The following is a 20,170-nucleotide window of genomic DNA, read 5'->3' as shown; positions in this document are numbered from 1 at the left end:
TTCACATCGCATGCCTTGGACAGGATTTTTGCAAGAATATGCTGACCTCTTGTGGTTAAGTTGAAGTCTATACCTAATAAATGTTGGCGCCTTAAGAAAATGAGAGAGGATGTTACAGAGCCCGCTCTCTCTCTCTCTCTCTCTCTCTCTTCTTTGCTCTCTTTTCACTGAAAGCTGAATTCTGTGCCTTGCCTCACATCATCACCCTCCCCAGGTACCAAGATGTGCTCTCACCCTCACTAATGCTGCTACTTCACAAATAATAGTACTATTCAGCTATGGATGCGTTGCCAGGAAACCTCATCGCTGCAAGACTTTCTGATCAAAGGTTTTTTTTCAGAAGGTGACCCCAGACAACCTCTCACTTTGGCAGGAGCTGCAAACATGTGGTGTGGCACGTTAACTGTTTTTTTATTCTTCTTCTTCTCATTTTTTTCCGCAGTAGCTGTCAAGTTAGACAAGGCGGTGACCTGCATTTAAAGAGAGAAGGATGAAGTTGAATTCTGGCTGCAGACTTTGCACCTACACAGAAACCAAGTATTATTTATTTATTTAATTTTGTATACTTTTCCAAATTTTTTCAATGTCAAGTATAGGCAGACATGCAGCTGGATTAAGACATTGAATAACTTGTCTGTGACCATTTGTAAAACCCTGCATTTGAACTACTCAACCCCCAGTACATGACAAAAGAACACAGACTGTTCTCTGAAAATAAATAACAACACAGTCAGTGCTTGCAGTGTAAACAGTAGATGGTGCTATGCTGCCACAGATAGAAGTCTCCTTCACTGCTAAAGTCTCTCTCAGTTTTGTGTTGTCACAACTGATCTAAGTATTGGGATCACAGCTTCATTAATATTATTTTCAAAAAACAAACAGCCCAAACAACTTAATTCACCTCTTGACTAGTTTGAGACTGTTGTTGACCTTCACATCCGACTGATATCACAGTTTGTCATCAACAATGACTTCAGAGCTGACGAAAAGGATCCAGGCCCTGACCCAAACATGGGTGTAACAGACGGCAGCTATATTAACAACAGCTATTACTGACCGCACCCTTTCAAGAGACAAGGATAAAAATAAGGAGTTTATTCAAATTCTGAATATACTCAACAATAGAAAAGACAACAGTTTAAATTTGTTTAAACTATGGCTGGCTCACTGTGTGTATGAAATATGGTCCTGTTGGCTAAAAGAACAGAGCAACTGGCCATGCCAGCCCCCCGATGGACCTGTTAAGTCCTGTCATGTTGAGCTGTAAAATTATCTAGTCAGCTAATTGTTCTCTATTTTCATAGAGGTTATGACCTGCGCTCGTTTTTCTTGTTCACATGTTTGGAACCACATAGCAACCGAGCCGCCAACAGCCCACAACAAGCTGGGACATAGTGGTCTTGTCCCAGTCTCATCAGCCTTTCCTCTTTTGGCATTGCTCTGGTTAGCATCCAAACTAACCACCCTCCCCCCTCCCCCTTCCCGTTCTTTTTTTTTTGTTTTGTTTTGTTTTCTCTCTGTCCTCCGCAATTCCCTTAATGAGTCTCACAGCACAAACTCTGCTGCTTTGAGAGTTGACAGTTAATTTTTTGAGACAGACGGGACGTGTGAATGGCTGACGAGAACTACATGTTGGTGATATTCACATAAATACATCATCTAAGCATTTGTAGCCCGTCTCCCCCTTTCTCACTACCATGCCATTCTTGTCTGACTCCTTCTTCCCTCTAGCATTCAGCTTGGCAGACCACTTTGGTCCTCTATAAGGATATTTTCTAACCATTGCCTAATTTCCCAGCGATAAAAAGATGTCTGCTCTCCATCATTGTGGGGGAAATATTTATGTTGAACATTGAGTTACATTCTCCAAGTAACAGTTAACAATGAGGGAAGAAATCCAGCAGAAGAACTACTCTTACTTTTATCTAGTTTGTGTTTATATGCTATGCATAAGGTAGGACAATGCATTTACAAATAAGAAGTCAATTGTGCTTTAAGTTCAGAGAAATATGAACACAAAATTGACCCAACTCAGGACTGGGCTAACTTTACCCAGTACCCATGGGTGGAAAACTACTTGTAAAACTCAACATCAGTTAAAGAAAAATACCACATACACTAACTAACTGTGACATTACAATAAAAATGTTGTTTTTTTCTCAAAGAAAGCCCTACCTTTTCCAGGGCAGTTACTTGTTCAAATAGATTTTCATTCCATCTTTAAAGATTAAGTTGAATGAGGATGACAGAGAGATGATAAACTCGCATGAACTGAATCTCCGTACTTAATTTAACACCATGGGGAGCAAAACAGATAGAAGAAGAAAAGAGTTTAGCTCCCAGATCATTCTTTGATAATTGTTCAACTTGTCTTATTGACAAACAATTAGGCAACTTCCTTTTATAAAAATTCTTGACCCTTTTTTCTCCCTCCACGTGATGCTTATATTGCTGCAAGAGGTAAATGCTGTCTTGTAAAAGGAAATGAAGTAAAACCTGTCATCTAATAATGAGATTACAAAACGAAACAAATCCTTTTTAAGGAACTAATTCTTGCATAGATGCAAGGCTTTCTCTTGTTAACTTGCTGTCTTAATAGTATGTTACCTGCACTGCGCATGAGGTTTGACATTGCAGTAATTCTGTCATCAAATATGCTGGTTCCCATACATCATATGTGAGATGCTATAACTGTATGGGATTTATATCCCAGTAGAAAAATATCACAGGTTCACTGTCCATGCTGATGTGGAAAGTTAATTCGTTACAGGCTGTCCTATTTGAACAGTGACTGTTTCTTAGTTGGGTTAAATCACAAACTTGGTGAACACTGATCTTTATTTTTGATCTATATTGAAGGTGCGAGTGGATGGAAACAGAATAATAAGTGGATTTAGCCTACATCAAATAAACACCATTATTATATATCTTTTGGTCACTAAATTAGCTTGTCAGCCAATGTGGTGAAAATATCCTATGGCAGAAAACCATTGCTACTATGCATAGCCGGGCAGACATTGTGGTGTGTAATAACACTTAATATAATAATCACCCCAGACAGGCAGTAGCATATTTATTACACTAGCAGAGAAGAAAATAACAGAAACTCACAAATTAGAAGGTTCTCACATATACTTTTTAAGAATATTACAAACACTTAAACGACTTCACAGTCAAAGCAAGTGTTGCCAATGATGTGCTAGTTTTCTCTGCAAGTTTTCTTACTGTGTTGCTAGAGGCAAGATTTTACCATTTTAGAACCATAAGGTGGCATGCGGTTGCAAACCTGGGAGGCAAATAGAAAAAGGACATAGTGGATATCAGTTTACTACAGGTAAATAGTAACTTTTTTTCAGGGAACACAACACTTAGGCCAAACATTTGCCAAGTCTCCATCGTGTAGTCTCGGTCCCCCCATCAGCCCCCCTCTGTATCGAAAGGGGCGGTCTGGAAAGAGTTTAAGCGGATCCTGCAGTGTTTTGTGTGCGTGCACGCGCGCATGTGTGTGTGTTTGTGTGTGTGTGTGTGTGTGAGAGAGAGAGAGAGAGAGAGAGAGAGAGAGAGAGAGAGAGAGTCTGCTGTGGAGGCGCTTCTTGATGCACAAGTGTTGTGACCGGGGTGGACTGTTATTGTCACGGTGTGCGCAGCCAATACTACCGTCGGAGCATTTTGCGGGGACAAAGGCAAAACGCAGAGACATCCTGCCGAAATGGGGAAGGTGGAAGGAGGAATGAAATGTGTGAAATACCTTTTGTTCGTGTTCAACTTTACATTCTGGGTAAGTGCATGTTCGGTGTTATCGCTGTGTGGCAACGAGATGCAAGTTGTGCGTAAAATGAACACGCAGCAAGTGCAGCAGCGAAGACTATTCACTCCACACAGCCGACTTTCACACCCACGTGTTATTTTTAGTAACGATGCTGGGATTGTTTACAGTTTTCGCATTCGTCCTCTTGTCGGACTCTTGTGTGCTTTAATTAGTTGCCGTCCGGCGTGGGGTTAAGGCTACTCTGCGTGGCGCGGAAAGGGTGACAGCCAGAGGTTTTTAGTTTTGGCTCGCCGAGCTCAAATCAGATTTTCCACAGAGGAAAAAACCCGCCCCCCTTTTCCCGGGGAAGCGTGTTTTTGAAAGGGAGACTGAATGAAAAGACAGAGAGAGGGAGAGCGACTGAGAGGCAGCATGGAAAACAAAGTCAGCAGTTGGCTCCCTGCGCCACATCGCTTCATTAACAAAAGGTGCAGAGCTGATTGATAAACTGAAGTTACAACCACCTTGGGGCACAAAATCCCCCAGCTGCCTCCTCTTCTAAATTAAAAAAAGCAGCGCTTGGGCACTAAGGAGAAACAAGAGAGTCACTTTATCCAAGACAAACTGTCAGGTGGATGTGAAAGTTGTGCGTGTGTGTGTGAGCGCGCGCGCGTCCGCGTGTGGTCTCCACACTACTTTGCACTTATTCTCATAAACCCTGACATATTTGTTTGTTTTTTGCAATTCCATTCATACTGCATGCTATTAATGAACACACTAATTTCAAATCTAGAGGAAGTTGGTGGATAACTTGTGTGTGTGTGTGTAAGGCTCACTTTGGCCTATGTGTGCCACCATTCTCTTTCCTCAGAGGGGACGGTCCTTTGTGTGTGTGTGTGTGTGTGAGAGAGAGAGAGAGAGAGAGAGAGAGATATTTTCCAATAAGCATCTGTGGAGTGGATCAGGTGGTGAGTGCAGCGTGAATGGATCCATTGTGACAGTGGGACAATAGCATAACTTCAGTTTGCTGCTCCTGCCTGGCTAAGCAGCTGCGCCTGCTGGAGCCCTAAATGTGGGAGCCCTGCACCATTACATGGTTCTATCTCCACATCCAGGACAGGTGTGGCTGTTGCTGAAATCTCCTTTTGATACATCCGAATGTGGACACATACAAAGACAGTCAGGTGAAGGTGAGAGAGGACAGACAGAAAGAGGATGGGTGATCGCCTAGCAGACAAGAGTGAATGTTCAGTGAGAGAAGAAAAACAGAGAAAGCAAGAGGGCCAATATGATTGGAGAGAAAAGGGTCACTGGGAGATTGAGAGGGATATTCATGTGCGTGTGTGCGCGCTCACATGGCAAAAGAGGGACAGTTGGCATGGACTTGACCCAGATAATGACAGAAAAAAGATCCATATGAGGATAGCAGGAAATTCTGTGGATGTGTGCACTCTGCACATCACACAGGAGCACAGAAACACCTGAACGGATGCTCCTCCACCCTTTGGTTGCTAGTTCTAGTTCACATTCCCCATGCACTTTCACCTATAACTTAGTCATCGTCATCACCCTCCATTCACAATCACAGCACCCGCCCCGCGTGCAGCCCCCTCTCTTGATGTTGGAGTGAGAGTTGATGAGACGATGAAAGCGGGTGGAGGAGGGGCAGAATTGTTGCCCTTTGAACCCCCACCCCCACCTCCCAATGAGCCATGAGTGGATGGCAGAGCAGATCCAGGCTCGGTGGCTCTTCTGTTGGACGAGGCTGTGACGCTGAATATTGTCAACAGACAGGGGCTGTGAGACGTACTGACACTCACACACTTTAAGCCCAAAAATGAAGATGCTTTTACCTGAAGGATGAAGAGCACCATGCACTTATTTAATAAGCTCATTTGACACACTCAAAACACAGTCATAAATCAATACTTAGAAAGTGACTCTGTGTTTATAAGTCTCTCTCACTCCATGTCACAGCATCATGATGTAGTGATTCCTGCAGGGTTCCTTAACTAAACTGTCATTAATATAATACAGACAAGCTCTTGTATATATAACACTGATAGCTACAAAAACAAGAGCTTGCAGCAGAACATCAATACCTTGCTAGCTTGCCTGGCCTGTGTTTATGTGCTATAGTTCACTGAATGCCCTGTTTAGTCAAAAATTAAGCTTGGGAGGTAAATGGTGTGGGGCAAATATTGCTTCATGGTGGTGTGCGTGAAAGGTGCAGCACAAAGTGTCTTTCCCACAGATATTCCTCCAGCGTTCTTCCTCCTCATCAAAAACAACTGAGATAACACGTTTTGGGAGTGTTCTCATTCTTATTGCCTTAATGATTAATTTGGTTAGTTAGATTAATAATTAGTTTAATTGTTACCTGCCTTTGTCCGTCTGCATGGCTCTTCATCTTGAAAAGACCACACCACTGTTTCTGTTTGTTTTCTCCATTGCTTGAATTGTTTCAGACTCTGCCATTGTGTCAGCTGGTCGAACAACAATATTTTTGATTTTCTAGCCAGCTAAAACTGCATGCCACATGATTACTGCAAAGAGCCAAAGTTTCAGTCAGTAACTGTACAGCTCCTCTTCTTCATGAGCATGATGTCTGTGTGGCAGGGAACATGGCAGCCTTCATCATCCTGCAATGTGCTTATTAAACATAAGAAATGATAAGAAATGATACACAATGCATTCCATTTTAATAATTGGGTGAGCCTAACGGAAAATGCAACAGAACAGGAGAGAAAAGATGTAGAGAAATGTGTAGAAAGTGAAAGACCCTGACAGGAAAGTCCCAAACACTTTATGGAGCTAAATGAGCAGTGATATCATTCAAAACAAGTGGGAAGAAAATTAAATGAACATTTACAAAAATAACTACTGCCATATTGTCATGTCTGTCGTCCAAATGAAAGGTAATTGGTTTTTCTAATACAACAATTGCATGACCGACATCTTACCTACCTGGAAGAGTTCAGAGGGCTGGAATGGCATCTTACTTACTTTCTGTGATGAAACCTGTGCCTAACGGTGTCCACCAAGGCAGTGCCCTAGGTCCTTTGTTGTTTCTATTGTATGTCAGTGATAAGTCAGTGATAGTATATTTATTTTTTAATGCTGACACTGCTGCACTATTGGATTGTTTTCAAATTTATGTTAGCTTTGTTGAAAACTAAAATTTAGTTAATGGCGAGGGTTAAGATAGTATGTGTTCCGAAAAGTGAACGCCAAGACTAAGTTCCTTGTCAAACAATCTCACTTAATGTACAGGGATTGTTTAAAGCTTTTGGCATCAAGTCTGGTGCAGGGCCACTTTGATTATGCTTGTATTTCGGGTATTATCAGAGGTTTGGGTAATAAATTATAGGCATCAATTTAGATATCTATGGAATCCATCTATATTTATGTAGCTGATTCAATGGGATGATTGGCAGCAGGCTTTACTGTTGCAATTACTATCTATCTATATATATGTGTGTCATCATTTCACTTTTAAATTTACACACAGTATAGAGAGCGATTTTCAGATTTTATCCATAACCCTTCACAGCCATTATGTAGAAGAGGCGTCTAATTCAGTTCTACTAACATGCACTAACTTTAAAAATATTGACTCTAAATATTGCTCCAGTGTTCAGCCCTAGCGGCCTCCACAACACATTTGCGTGTGTTGTGGAGGTTCATGTGTGCCACTATGCGCCCCCTCCCTCACCCTGTGGCAGAGTACAATGGGATTTACTCCACCCATAATTATCTCACTCCTATTTACACTTTCCTTCTGCCCATCGTTTTTAATATGCACTTGCATCTGTTTCCCCAAACATATGAAAGACAGAAGACCATTTTTGACAGGCTTAAATCACTCACCAATTACTGCTGGATTTAAAGAAGCAGTTTACAGTTGTTTTGCTGTCATAGACTGCTTTTGTTTTAATTTACAGTAAGACTATTTTTTTAATCTTAAAATAAGCCTAACTTAGAAAGTGGATAATGCCACAGACTGTCTCTGACCAAGACCACAGCCCTGTGTCAGCTCAGCCCCTGTTCTCATGGAAATTTCCCTCACAAAAACACTTCTCAACTGCACCGTTAAAAAGTAGGCTTTACAATGTAAAAGAACCTCAATAAAGCTTTGACAGAGAGATTTCCATCCAGACATTCAAACGATCCTCAGAGGTGTTAGAACAGAAAGAGGACGCAGGGGAACTCTGCTACTCTCACTTCCATCTGTGTTTTAGAGAAATATAGGCTTTACAGGACCTATATAGGACACAGGTTGAAGTTTTTACTATGTCTCTCAACAAGATGCTTCTGTAGTCTGTGTCTGTAGGCAAAGAAAAAAAGATGATGGGACCTCTAATGGCTTATTCTTTCTTTACCTCTCCCTTCCCTCTTTCATTGTGTCTGGCTGCTTCCCTCCTATTGTGCGCCAATGCGTATAGTCACAGGGAGACAGTGGGTCTTTGTCCTTTGGGTGAGGTTGGGAGGGAGGGGGCGGGATGAGGTGGGGTAGAGGATACATGGAGATAAGTCAGGGGCGGGATGGTAAATTTAGGAGGTAGAGAGGCTGAGGGACGGGAGGGGTGTGTCTGGTGTCAGACAGGGTAATGATGGCAGACAAAGTGGTGGGGGGTATAGCAGGGAGGTACGTAAGCAGTGGGGTTAATGGGACCTTTGGGCTAGTCAGGCTCATGAGTGCCAGAGTTAAGAATGTACTTAGCATGTCAGCTACTGAATGCAGTGCTGGATGTAGCCCCCTGTTCTAAAATGAGACCTTTCAGTGTGGTATCCATCTATGCATGTGGTTTTCAAATGTAGCAATAATGAGGTTTGGCTGAACTCTGACCTCTTTCCAACAGTGAAACAACCACCTGCTCCTCCATACAGCACTTAACATAATCTAGCTTTTGGACAACACCAGCTCTTAGCAATGTGTGTATATCCACATCATTCAGTGGGCAGCAGTCCTCGCCTCACACCTCCAACAACACCATCGCACCACCAGGTGTTCCGACAAATACCAGTGTTAAGTAGATCCAGAGCCTCTCTGTCACACTAATCCAGCCTGGTTCAGTAAGTCTACATATCTACCGAATTCGCTTCACTGTACTTTATCACTTTGGACCTGCTAATCCTGAAACCCCAAGAGCTCAGCTGTCCCATGCATCACCACGCATGACACTAAATCATCCATTTGGGAGGAGGTCGGCTTCCCACCACCTGTCCTATTCCGATGCTTTACAACTGAGCTACTGGCTTTACTTCAGACCAACACCATAAAATATAACCTGCGAATCTGAAGCAGAGGAGCAGAGGAGTGTAGACAATAAGGACGAGGATGAGATATAGAAGATGAAAGAGGTGAAACAAGAGCCAGCGCAGAACCACAAAAAGGCAATGTAGATTTGGTAAACAAGAAGACATAAAGCAAAATGAAGATACAGACATGGGATTTTTTTTTGTTGCCTTAACTTGGCAACGTGGTTTGTTTCTCTAAATAAAGTCACTTAACAGAGCACGAGGACACCAAAACAAACAGTCACACAAACAGTGGTCTACCTAAATTCTCAAACTAGGACACAGAAGAGACCATGTGACAAGCACTCTCCATTTAGACAAATCATTTTGCTTCTGCGCACGTAGCCACACACATAGACACTGTGTTGTTTTGAAGCTCAGCTCAGAAGGTTTTTAGACTGGATTATCCTCAGGGGGCATAGGCTCAGTGATGGTTAAAACCTCCATATTGATCTGTCAGTGGAGCACCCACCACAGTTTCTTCCCTTGAGAGCAGAAAAAAAGCATTTCCTCCTTTCTGACTTTTTTTTTTTTTACTGCAGTCAGTTTACCACAAAACAAGAGCATTGCAGGGAGTATGATTTCAGTCCGTGTATACTGATGGTGGATTAGATATAGGAAAATATGAGCAAAATACAACCACATTTCCAAACAAACAGGAGAGCTTGTTAAAGCTCAAGGTGCCACACTGCTGCCCGTAGCCAAGCTATGGTCATTTTCTCCCTACTGGGAAGCCAGAAATGACGAATGGGTGTTTCAAAGTTACATAAGTTACATTTTGCTGGGATCTGTTGGCTTAGAACACTAAATCATCCACCCACGATGTAGACAGATATTCAGACCTATTGTTTTGACACACGATATTCAATGTTTAGCCCAACTAACTCTTACTGAAATTGTACTCCTGTTGCAAAGGGTGGAGGGCCACAGTGGAAACTCCACACCACCAATTGCTTTTTTTTATGTGGAAAATCACATTCAAGGAGAGCTAAAGAACCTCTGAAGGCCAGAAAAACAGATGAACACAGTGTTGTGTTTGTGATGAATACTGAAACCAATTCACAGCAATCTAAAGCCAGGATAGAAACATGCTTCATTATGACATGCATAAAAGAAAATTTCATGTTCTGCTGTATAGTTAATGACTGTGTTTCTCAAAATAAGGATCGTCTGCAACCATGTGACAGTTTCATAATGATTACATCTTACATCTTTAAAAGGAAAGAAAATTAAAAGGAGCAAAAAGGAAGACTAGTTAGGGAATACAGTTGGTATTTATTAGTGTTTGGTTACAATTAAAGCCATGACAGCGCATGTCTGTGGACCACTTGTCTACAGAGGTCATTTTTGTGTTTGTGTTTTTATGCATTTTTTTTCTTCCGAAAACTAGTCTTAATGTCATCTCTCTCTGCAGTTGATGGGATCCTTTGTTCTGGCAGTGGGACTGTGGCTGCGTTTTGACCCAGAAACTGTGTCCCTGCTCAATGGTGATAAGGCTCCAGACACTTTCTTCATTGGTGAGTGCAATAGCTCCATACCTCAGCTGATCTCCACAGCCGATAGATAACAATATGCTGCAAAACATTCTACACAAGGCCATTGTTTCAATACACGTGTTGAACAATTCACCTCAGGTTTCATAAAAAAATGTGTGTCTTTTTTATAGTTGTTGAGAAACCTAAGCTGAGAAAACTAAATGGGTCATGGAAAGTTAAGTTGTTTCACTCTGAAGTATCAGCAAAAAAAATCAGTTGTCCTTATTTTTTGTAGTAATGTATCACTTTACATCACAAGTCAGAGGATGAAGTTTGCTAATTGTGATATATATATATATATTCCATAGCAGTCCATACAAACTGGAATGTATAATGATAACATAATGTACTTTTCAAATATGCTGCACAATTTTCCTCTCATCTTTGTTATTCTCAGTCAGGAGAGGGGCTTTAAAATAGTGTATTGACATTTTTCATTGCATCTCCCTTTGCCTTGTGAATAAGAAATGCCTGTCTCTGTGTCAGAGGCGATATTCCTACCACAGGTTTCCCTCTATGCACAGGCACACACAAATACACTTTCCAAAAGCACATACAAAAGCCCACACACGCACAAAAATCGGGTGTAAGGAGAAACTATTCAGTGCTTCGGTGCGAGTCAGTCTTTTTGTGTGTGAGTGTCATAGCTCGGTGGGTGTCTCAATACCAAGACGGCGACACGTTTAACTGTCCGACTTGAAGAATACTCTCCTGCTTCTGTTTATTAGGCATGTGCGTGCTTCTTTCACACAGGATATGAGCGTGAATAACAGGAAATTACTGCTGTACATGGAGCGTAAATGCACGATAGAAACCACAGTGCTCTTAACCACCTTTCAGTCAGTCACCCTGCCAGATGGAAAGAGTGTGTGTAAAAAGGCGTGTGGAAGAGGACCATCATAGAAGCAGATTGGGCTACATGGCAAAGATATGAAGGAAAAACAAGATGGAAAGGCAAATGGCATGAGGAGGAGAGAGTGGTGTCCCCAGTCCCATCATGATTAACCTTCTCCCACTCTCTGCAATCAGTGTGATACTTATGAAAATGTCTGTTATTTTAACAGCCTCCAGGCTAAAATATTCTCTGCCTGATGGGTACTTTATTTGCTTCTCTGAGGCCAGTTTAGGACATATAAGGTTGTGCAATGGTAGACAAGTGTTGCAGATTTTCTTACAAAATAATACTGGTAAGGTATTTCATCACTTCGTCCTGTATATGTGTGTGGACAAAGACTCAGATGTCCATGTGGTTTGACTGGGGATGGGTGGCCTCTGTCAAGTTCTCCGAGAGTGAAGTGCTACACATGGCTTTGACAGTGAGAGAGCTGTCACCACGGACAAAGCTGAGAGCGCTCAGCAGTTGCTATGCCTCATTCCCATGGCGTCAAGCCCGCTCAAAACTTGCTTTCTTGCTTTTTTTTGTTGTACTTTGAACTTATGAGAAAATGAGAACATGACTGTTTGATTTTTTAAAATTATTATTGTGACATGCGGCATTTGACACCTTAAGCTGGAAATTAAACTCTCCTTCCTAACGACAATAGAAATGACACACCCAACTCAATTATTGTATGACATCAAGTCTTTTTGTTGACCCGCCGGGATCCTATGACCTGGCTTCCCACCTGAGCCCATATCACCTGGGGGCTGATGCGTCCTCTCTCAACCCCGTCCTGTCACCTGGCAACAGACCCCACCTGTACGACCCACTGCACACTGCATGCTGGTGGAACTAATCTGTTGTTGAAATCCTCCCTGCAGAATGTTTCCTAATGAGTGGATCCCACTTAGAGCTCCTCCTAAATCAGGCTCCTGCCAACAAGGTTATTTACAAGGCATCTCATGTGAGGACGCTATTAAAAGGCACAATAAACGTGGGTCCACTCCTAAAGAAGGGTCTGACAAAGCACAGATCACTTTGCTGCCATTTGTTCAGCTGACCACAGAAATAGTACAGTCTGAAATGTTAATGCCCTATATATAGCTCTATGCTGTCCTCTGCTGGTGACTCTGCAAATTAAGATGGCCAGATGAGCTGGACAAATCTGAGCATGTTACAGTTTTTCTCTCTAAACTCTACACACAAATCCCTTAATTTCTCATTGCCTACACCATGTGGTCATTGAGAAAGCAGACATTCTATATTGTTCACTAAATCAGCACATGTTCAGCTCAGTTAGCACAAAGCTACCCAGGTGGAAACACAAACAGTCAAAATTGATAAACACACCAACCAGAAGCTTCAATAGATAGATAAAAGGGCCAGAGTCAGTTTATTCAGGTTTGGAACAATGGATCCAGAGAAATCTGAAGGAAGACATAGAGGACACCAGAGTGGAGGAAGAGCAGTAAGAGGTGAAGGAAGAGGTACAGTTGGAGGAGCAGATGGGATAGGAGGACAGATGAGGAGGCAGAGCAGGAGAGGGGCAGAGCAGGAGGTGAAGAAGGAGGTGGAGCAGGAGTAGGCAGGAAGAGTAGGAGGTGGAGAACAAGAATCTCTGGCCTGTTCCAGACCAAAGACATGCTGGAGCAGAATAATTTGTTTGGTGTGTTGTACAGCACACTAAAGAATAAAAAAAATGTGCAAAATTTCTTTTGCACTCATCATGTAAGAGGATTTTGAGGGGGAGAACTAGCAACATTACTTATAACCATTTTTTGTTGTGTTGAATCTAACCATTGTCTAAGACTGACTTGTGTATACAGAACACAAATACACAGTAAAATATATTTTATTTGTCCCACAAAAACAATGTATACAGTGTACATCCCATTCCCAACCAACACAAAGTTGCACACAAAAGAATTTACTGTACACAGTTTAAACCCCCCCCCCCACACAAACTATGCTGCAACTTCTCTTCTGTTGCAGTCTGGCCACAGCACCTCATCCACATCACAAGCAGTGTTTTCCCTTGCCAAGCAGCGGGGGGAAAATTATATCGCCTAGTATGGCGATTCCAGCCATGAAGAGCATCATCTGCTATATCTCCACATGCATCCTCCATAGCTTGGAGAAGAGGTATATATGAGTTTGTGGATTTCAGTCATGCACTTTCCATCTCCAGGCAGAAAAAAAAAAAATTCCTCAATAGGATTGAGAATTGAGAATATGGAGGGAGATAAACACCTAAAAAGCGTGGGTGGGCAGTGAACCAGAGCAGCCCGGTGTAAACCTACGTTGTCCCAAATGACAACGTACCTGAGCTGCTTTGGGCCATCTACCTGATCTGGTGGAATGAGTGTTGTGTATGGTGTCCAGGAATGTGATCAGATGGGCGGTGTTGAAGGGGCCAAGGGTAGCATGGTGATGGCTGACGCCGTGGTGGGTAGTCGCTGCACACATTGTGAGGTTCCCTCCGCGCTGGCCAGGGACTTCAACAATGGCATGCTGGCCGATGACATTCCTTCCCCTCTTATGTCTTTGTGAGGTTGAACCCAACCTCATCAATGAAGATGAACTGGTGCTCCACTGCAGCCATCTCTAGCTCAAGGATACTCTGAAACACACATGACAATATCAGAAATAGACATGGAGTGGTCACTATTGTGAAGCACCATTACGATTACAATATTGAAACATGTATAATTTACTGTATACAGTGTTGAGTGTATGCATCAGTTGTGGGACTCCCTTGCACATAGTTATATCGCAATTCTTTGACTCTCTGAATTGCGTTTAAACGGCACCCTGTAGACCTGCTTCATCCTGAGATGATTTCTGCACATGACATGGTCCAGTGTTGATAAGCTTACCCTATCAATATTTTGAAATGTGTCATTGTTTGATTATTTTTCTTTGCATTTGCTGTAATGTTATGGCGTTGTTTTCTAGGACCATGTTTGATTTCAGTTTCCTGTTCAGGAGACTGAAGATGTTCCCAACCACCTTGTGTTGGTATTCTTTCAGTTCTGCCAAACAAATAGTAAAATACTGTAAATACAGAGTAGGTATACATTTCCTAAATACTTGAAACATACTTTACAGTATTTTTACAGTCCTACAGAACAGTCCACAGGCAATACTGTACTACTGTACTCATTGAGTACTGTATTGATATGCAGTACTGCAATTTGCTAGTGAGAGTAGATTTCCTTACCTATTCTCATTTCGGAAAGTCCAGATGATGGATGCTACAGTGTACCTACTCAGATTTGGCTGTACTCTTTGCCCAGCCTCCCTCATTGTTAGACCATGGTTGACCACATGATCAACCAGAGTGGCTCAGATCTCATCAGAGATTACACGTCCTCTTACACGTCCTCTTACACGTCCTCTTACACGTCCTCTTACACGTCCTCTTACACGTCCTCTTACACGTCCTCTTACACGTCCTCTTACACGTCCTCTTACACGTCCTCTTACACGTCCTCTTCTGCCTCTGTTTCCAATGTTAGCATCCATTGCTCCATTGAAGAGCTCACCTGTTGCCCTTTTATGCTAAAGCTCTGATTGCTAATTGGAAAACTGTGTGACGGCTGTTGTGCCCTTGTGATGAGTCAGTGTGCATATTTGAATGGCAGTGTGTTCCTTGTGAAAACAAGATATTTTCTGCATGAAACTTGTGCCAAAAGCAGAAAATTGTGTGTAGTGTTTTGATAAAAGTGTGTTTTAGAACTGCAATTTGAGTGTAAAGCAGGAATTGTGCTTGTAGTTTAGCAGAATTGGTTCAGGGGGTTGGTGAATGAGTTACATGTTGTGGTCATTGTGTCTCAAGTACCAGAATTTGTGTGTAAACAATTGAGAAAAACTGTAATTATTTTGATAAATAGAATATATCACATTTAAAGGTATTCTGATGGTTGCCTCATGATTAAAGGTCTTATTTACCTTTTTTAGTACCACTACACCACTTCTTGTAAGTGATAACTTTCTTTTTCCCTGTCCCTCCAGGCGTGTATATCCTGATAGGTGCTGGCAGTCTGGTGATGTTGGTTGGTTTCTTTGGTTGCTGTGGAGCTGTTCGGGAATCTCAATGCCTGCTGGGTTCAGTGAGTACATGTGCATCCAAACACAGGAGCAAATAATGGAATTGAAATGCTTTTGTCTTGGAATTTTCAATTGAATAAAAAATACCTATATTATCACAGATAATTCACTCATTGTCAATTGTGGATTTTTTTCAGTTTTTTGCCTGTCTGTTGATCATCTTTGGTGCTGAGGTGGCCGCAGGGGTCTTTGGATTCTTAAACAAAGACAAGGTGAATTTGCTATTTTACAGAGTAGTGCAATGAGTGTGATAAATCCCAGCGGCACCACATCATTCACTTGGCCTTGCTCACACAGATTATCGAAGATGTTCAGAACTTCTACGCAACGACCTACAATGAAAACAATAACGGCACATTGATCATCTCCTACCAGAAAGTAGTAAGTAGAAAAGTCTTTAGGGTAACACTATGTTCTTAATACATACCGTATTTAAATGCCATTTGCTTATGGATATGCTCCCATCATATGATGTTTTTATTCACATATTCAGCTGAACTGTTGTGGAACCATAGCAAACCCCTGCCCTGATCTCAAACCAGACACTACGGTAAGATCTGTCAGACGGAAATGTAATTCTGGTTGGTACACTACGACTTGACACTGCTTCACTCCGCTTATCTCTGGTATGCAGGACTGTGAGACAGGCATCAAGAACTTCTTCAACAGTAAACTCTACATCATTGGGTACGTGGGCATCGGCATTGCCGGAGTCATGGTGAGTGAGGATTGGAGTCGAAAACGCACACAAATATGCACTTTTCTGTGAGTGACTTTTTAGTAAAAGTCTGTTTTTTCTTCTCAACAGATCATTGGGATGATCTTCAGTATGGTGCTCTGTTGTGCCATTCGCAACAGCAGGGAGGTCATTTAACCTGGATCCTTGACCTCTACCCCTCACATCTCCTGTACCCTGCCCCGAAAGACTGCACAGCTTTCAGTCAAATGTCAACCATCATCCATCCAGTGAACCAGGAAGAGACCATGTTAGAAAAGTTCCTTCCCACTATGGTGCTCAACCCAGCTCTCCTGGCCTGATCTTCCACTATTTTCTCTGCATTTGTCTTTATTTATTTGCAGCATACCCTACATTTCATAACATACTGATAAGACTTGGACCATTCACATTTCCTGTGGGAACAGTAACATTTCTGATGTTGAAACAACAATATGTCAAATAGTTTTTTCCTCATGGCCATTTGGCTACCACTAAAAATTTTAACCCACATACTGTCACAGAAGTGTCAATGCTTTTTCACACAGCCTTGACACTGACCCCTTGGCTCTGGGAAACTTTAGCCTGCGAGAGAGCAATCTGGGGTGAAAGCAGCTGAGTTCGCTTATCTGTGCAGTGTGCACACAAATGAACACACACACACACCCACACACACACACACACAAACGCGCACAGACAGAGAAGCTCAGCAATGTTGTGTTATACGAGACCATAGCCTTAAAAAAAAGGTTGTCTGGAATCTCATACGGAATCCTGATTGGTGGAATCAGAGTGGGCTGTCAAGAGAGGGAACGGCCAGTGAATGTTTTGAGAATACATCCATCATGCAGCCCCAGCGCTCTTACTCACACACATACAGAAAACACATAAGCTATGAACTGTACAATCAACACAAACCACTCTCTACAAGAACAATCTGCAGTTATTTTAAAGGAACAGTGTAACATTTTCGGGAATACGCCTTTTCACTTTCTTGTCTGTGCAGTAAATATGCACGTAAAGCTAACAACAGGTGAGTTTAGTTTAGCTTAGCATAAAGACTAAATAGCTATTCTGCATTTGTTCCCAGGAGACACCTGGTAGTTGGTAGATGGATTTTGTAACCTTATGACCTTTTTCTGCAGATTTTGTTACCTTTGGACAGAGCCAGCCTAGCTGTTTCACTTGTTTCCAATCCTCATGCTAAGCCAACCGGCTGCTCTCTTACGTAAGAGAAATCCCTCTATGAGTCTCGACTGTATGTCAAGACGATCATGAGGACATGTTTACAGGCTAAACATACACTAGACAGTCGACTGAGAATAGGCACCGGGGCTGTGAGAATCAGTTATCCAAGCAAGGCCTTTGATCTCTTCCCACTTCCACCTTTCAACCCCTCTGTGCCTTAAAAGTGCATCATCCACAACAAAAGAAAAACTGGGAAACGACCCCTCGATTCCCCTCACCTCATCAACCCCATCAGATAAGAGGGTTGGGAAGACATAAATGGAAGATTAATCACTTCCACTTAGGAAGGTATATTCAGGCCACTGTTCATTCTTTAGGGTTTATTCCAAGTGTCAGGACTCTGGTATGTAAATATGTGTGAGTTTTCTTGTAGTTGTCCATTATTTTTGGCTGATGTGTTACTATTTAACATGCCGTGTGTAGACAAAGGCTTGCAGTAGTTGTACAGTGTTGTAGTCGTGACGGTGTTTGCAATAGTCAAAGCAAATCCAAACTAAAACAGCTTCTTAACGTGCCTTTCTTTCATACCAAGCTATTTTTGAACAACATGTAGCAAAAGAACGTAGTGTGTGTACATAAAGTTTTGTAGAGTTGGACTGCAATTAATTGTCACACATTCAACCAGTAGCGCATATGGCTAGACCTGCCATTATTTTTTAGGTGATTTTTGAAAGTGTTGCACTCGACTGTCATCTCTGCCAAGAAAGCGAAATGATGAAAGCAACAACTGTTTGTCAGCCAACAATTTCAAAAGCCTCTTGGTACTAAAAAAATCTGTTCTGAGGAGCTAACCCAATGATCTTTATGGTGTTTATGTTCAAATGATCAAGCTACGTGGAAGACTTTTCACATTTCAGTGTAATGAGACATGTGAGGAGACAACAAATGCTTACTTACCACTTCATGTTGTTGGGACTGTCACTTAAGAGGAGATCAACTGGGAACAGTTTCACGCAGCTCCATCCACAAAGCTGTAGTGTTCCTCTGTTGTTTGAGCAAATCTGAAGATGTAATGTACTGTGCACATAAAAAGACACTGTGTACACAGTAGAGCCTTTCGTAGTTGATTGTGTGTTAATTTATTTTAATACCATTCCAGGCTTCTCAGGAAGATAGGTGTTTGAAGTTTAATAAAGCTGTTAAGTTTTACAGTTTCCTGTGTCATATTTCAGCACAGAGGTGTACATGTTCTGAAGTCTATAGTCATTTCCTGTTGAATTGAACTAATGCAAGAAGAACATTTTAGTAATTAATAAAATGATGTGACAAAATGTACTCTTCCAGTGGCCTTTACCAAGTAGCGTGTTTATTAGGTTATCTGAATGACTTTGCTTATTAGTTTATTTTCCAGATTTGAGAGTTATGGATTTCACTCATGAAACATGTCCAGAAAAAAGGTTCAAAAGATGTGGTGCTTGGCAAAAACAAACAGAATCATGTATTTGTCAAAAGCTTTTGACTTTGTTTTTTTAATAAGAGTAGTTTTGCATATACGTTTATTATTCAGACAAGCAGCTTTCCTATATTTAATAGCATGTTAAATCTATTATCTTTTAATCATGATATCAGCATCAGACTCCATAACACACACAGCCGTAGTCACATCCTCCAATTGCTGCCTGGTTTCAGGCCCTGAAAATACACCAGTAAGTCCCCACACTTCCAGTCCTTTCTAGCACTGCAATACAACCTCCACTCCTTGCCAAATGTAATTTATACAGGCTGATACTTTCATCAGATCTTGCGTGCGTTATAACAGAACGTGCAGTGTCGACACTAGGGAAAAAGGCATACAAGGAAGAAATCTTTCCTTTTTAAAAGTAGGGAAAAAGCACTTAAATTATTTGTAACAAAATTTTAAATGTCTCTCTCCAGCCCACATCAGTTAAATATGCAGATTTAGATTCCAAATGTAGCAGTGTATATTGTAGTTGTAGGTATAAATTTATGAGCTGCAGCATCCCAAGGAAAACCAACACTAATTTTTTGTAACCCATAATATACAGTGAGGAGTAGCGTTCTAGAGGTGAAGGAATGAGTTATATTTAAGCAAAGCATGTCTTTAAGGCAGCTTGTGGAAAAATCAAAAAGAATCCATGTAGTCATTTAAGAGAAATGTTTTAGAAACACATTTAAACCATTTATTACATCATGAAGTGATTTCTTCTCAGCTGATTACATTTGATATCCCCTGCGATTAAGTAGGTTTCCAGGTTTAGTTGCATGAGTTCCACGTCAGTTTCATCTTTCTGCACTTGAGCGTACAGAACAGCTGAATATTTAGTTGAGGGGATAGTTATGTGTGCAACGCGGCAAAGGCTCAAGGACTCCCCTGGGTAGAGTTACCCCAACACTGCAGCGTGATCATTTTAACTGCCACAAACTTATCCATGCCAGTGACTTCTGCTATTTCCAACAACCCTACCAAAGAATATATGACTGAGTTCCACCTTTGTGACTATATACTATAATATGAAATAATTCAAGCTACACATACTCCACAAATAACACAAGTAAACTGCATTTAAACATATTTATTCAGCATTTGGAAATCCGTATTTATATTCATTAATAATTCTAAAATGAATTTTCAATAATTTTCTCAACTGGTTGAAATGCTTGAGTTTAACTTG

General features: G+C 41.5%; 1 protein-coding gene across 1 annotated transcript; it reads left to right on the top strand.

Moving 5' to 3' along the window:
* The first annotated feature begins 3,600 nt into the window (after nucleotides 1-3,600).
* On the top strand, nucleotides 3,601-18,686 carry tspan2b (tetraspanin 2b). The gene is made up of 8 exons (XM_046057442.1): nucleotides 3,601-3,778; nucleotides 10,464-10,566; nucleotides 15,479-15,576; nucleotides 15,712-15,786; nucleotides 15,872-15,955; nucleotides 16,068-16,124; nucleotides 16,209-16,292; nucleotides 16,383-18,686. The coding sequence occupies exons 1-8, from the start codon at nucleotides 3,710-3,712 to the stop codon at nucleotides 16,446-16,448; spliced, it is 636 nt and encodes a 211-aa protein (XP_045913398.1). The 5' UTR covers nucleotides 3,601-3,709; the 3' UTR covers nucleotides 16,449-18,686.
* The last annotated feature ends 1,484 nt before the right edge of the window (nucleotides 18,687-20,170 follow it).

Source organism: Micropterus dolomieu, linkage group LG08, assembly GCF_021292245.1.
Source record: "Micropterus dolomieu isolate WLL.071019.BEF.003 ecotype Adirondacks linkage group LG08, ASM2129224v1, whole genome shotgun sequence".
Classification (NCBI taxonomy): Eukaryota; Metazoa; Chordata; class Actinopteri; order Centrarchiformes; family Centrarchidae; genus Micropterus; species Micropterus dolomieu.
The sequence above is the reverse complement of the archived record's forward strand: the minus strand, read 5'-3'. Positions and strand labels throughout refer to the sequence as shown.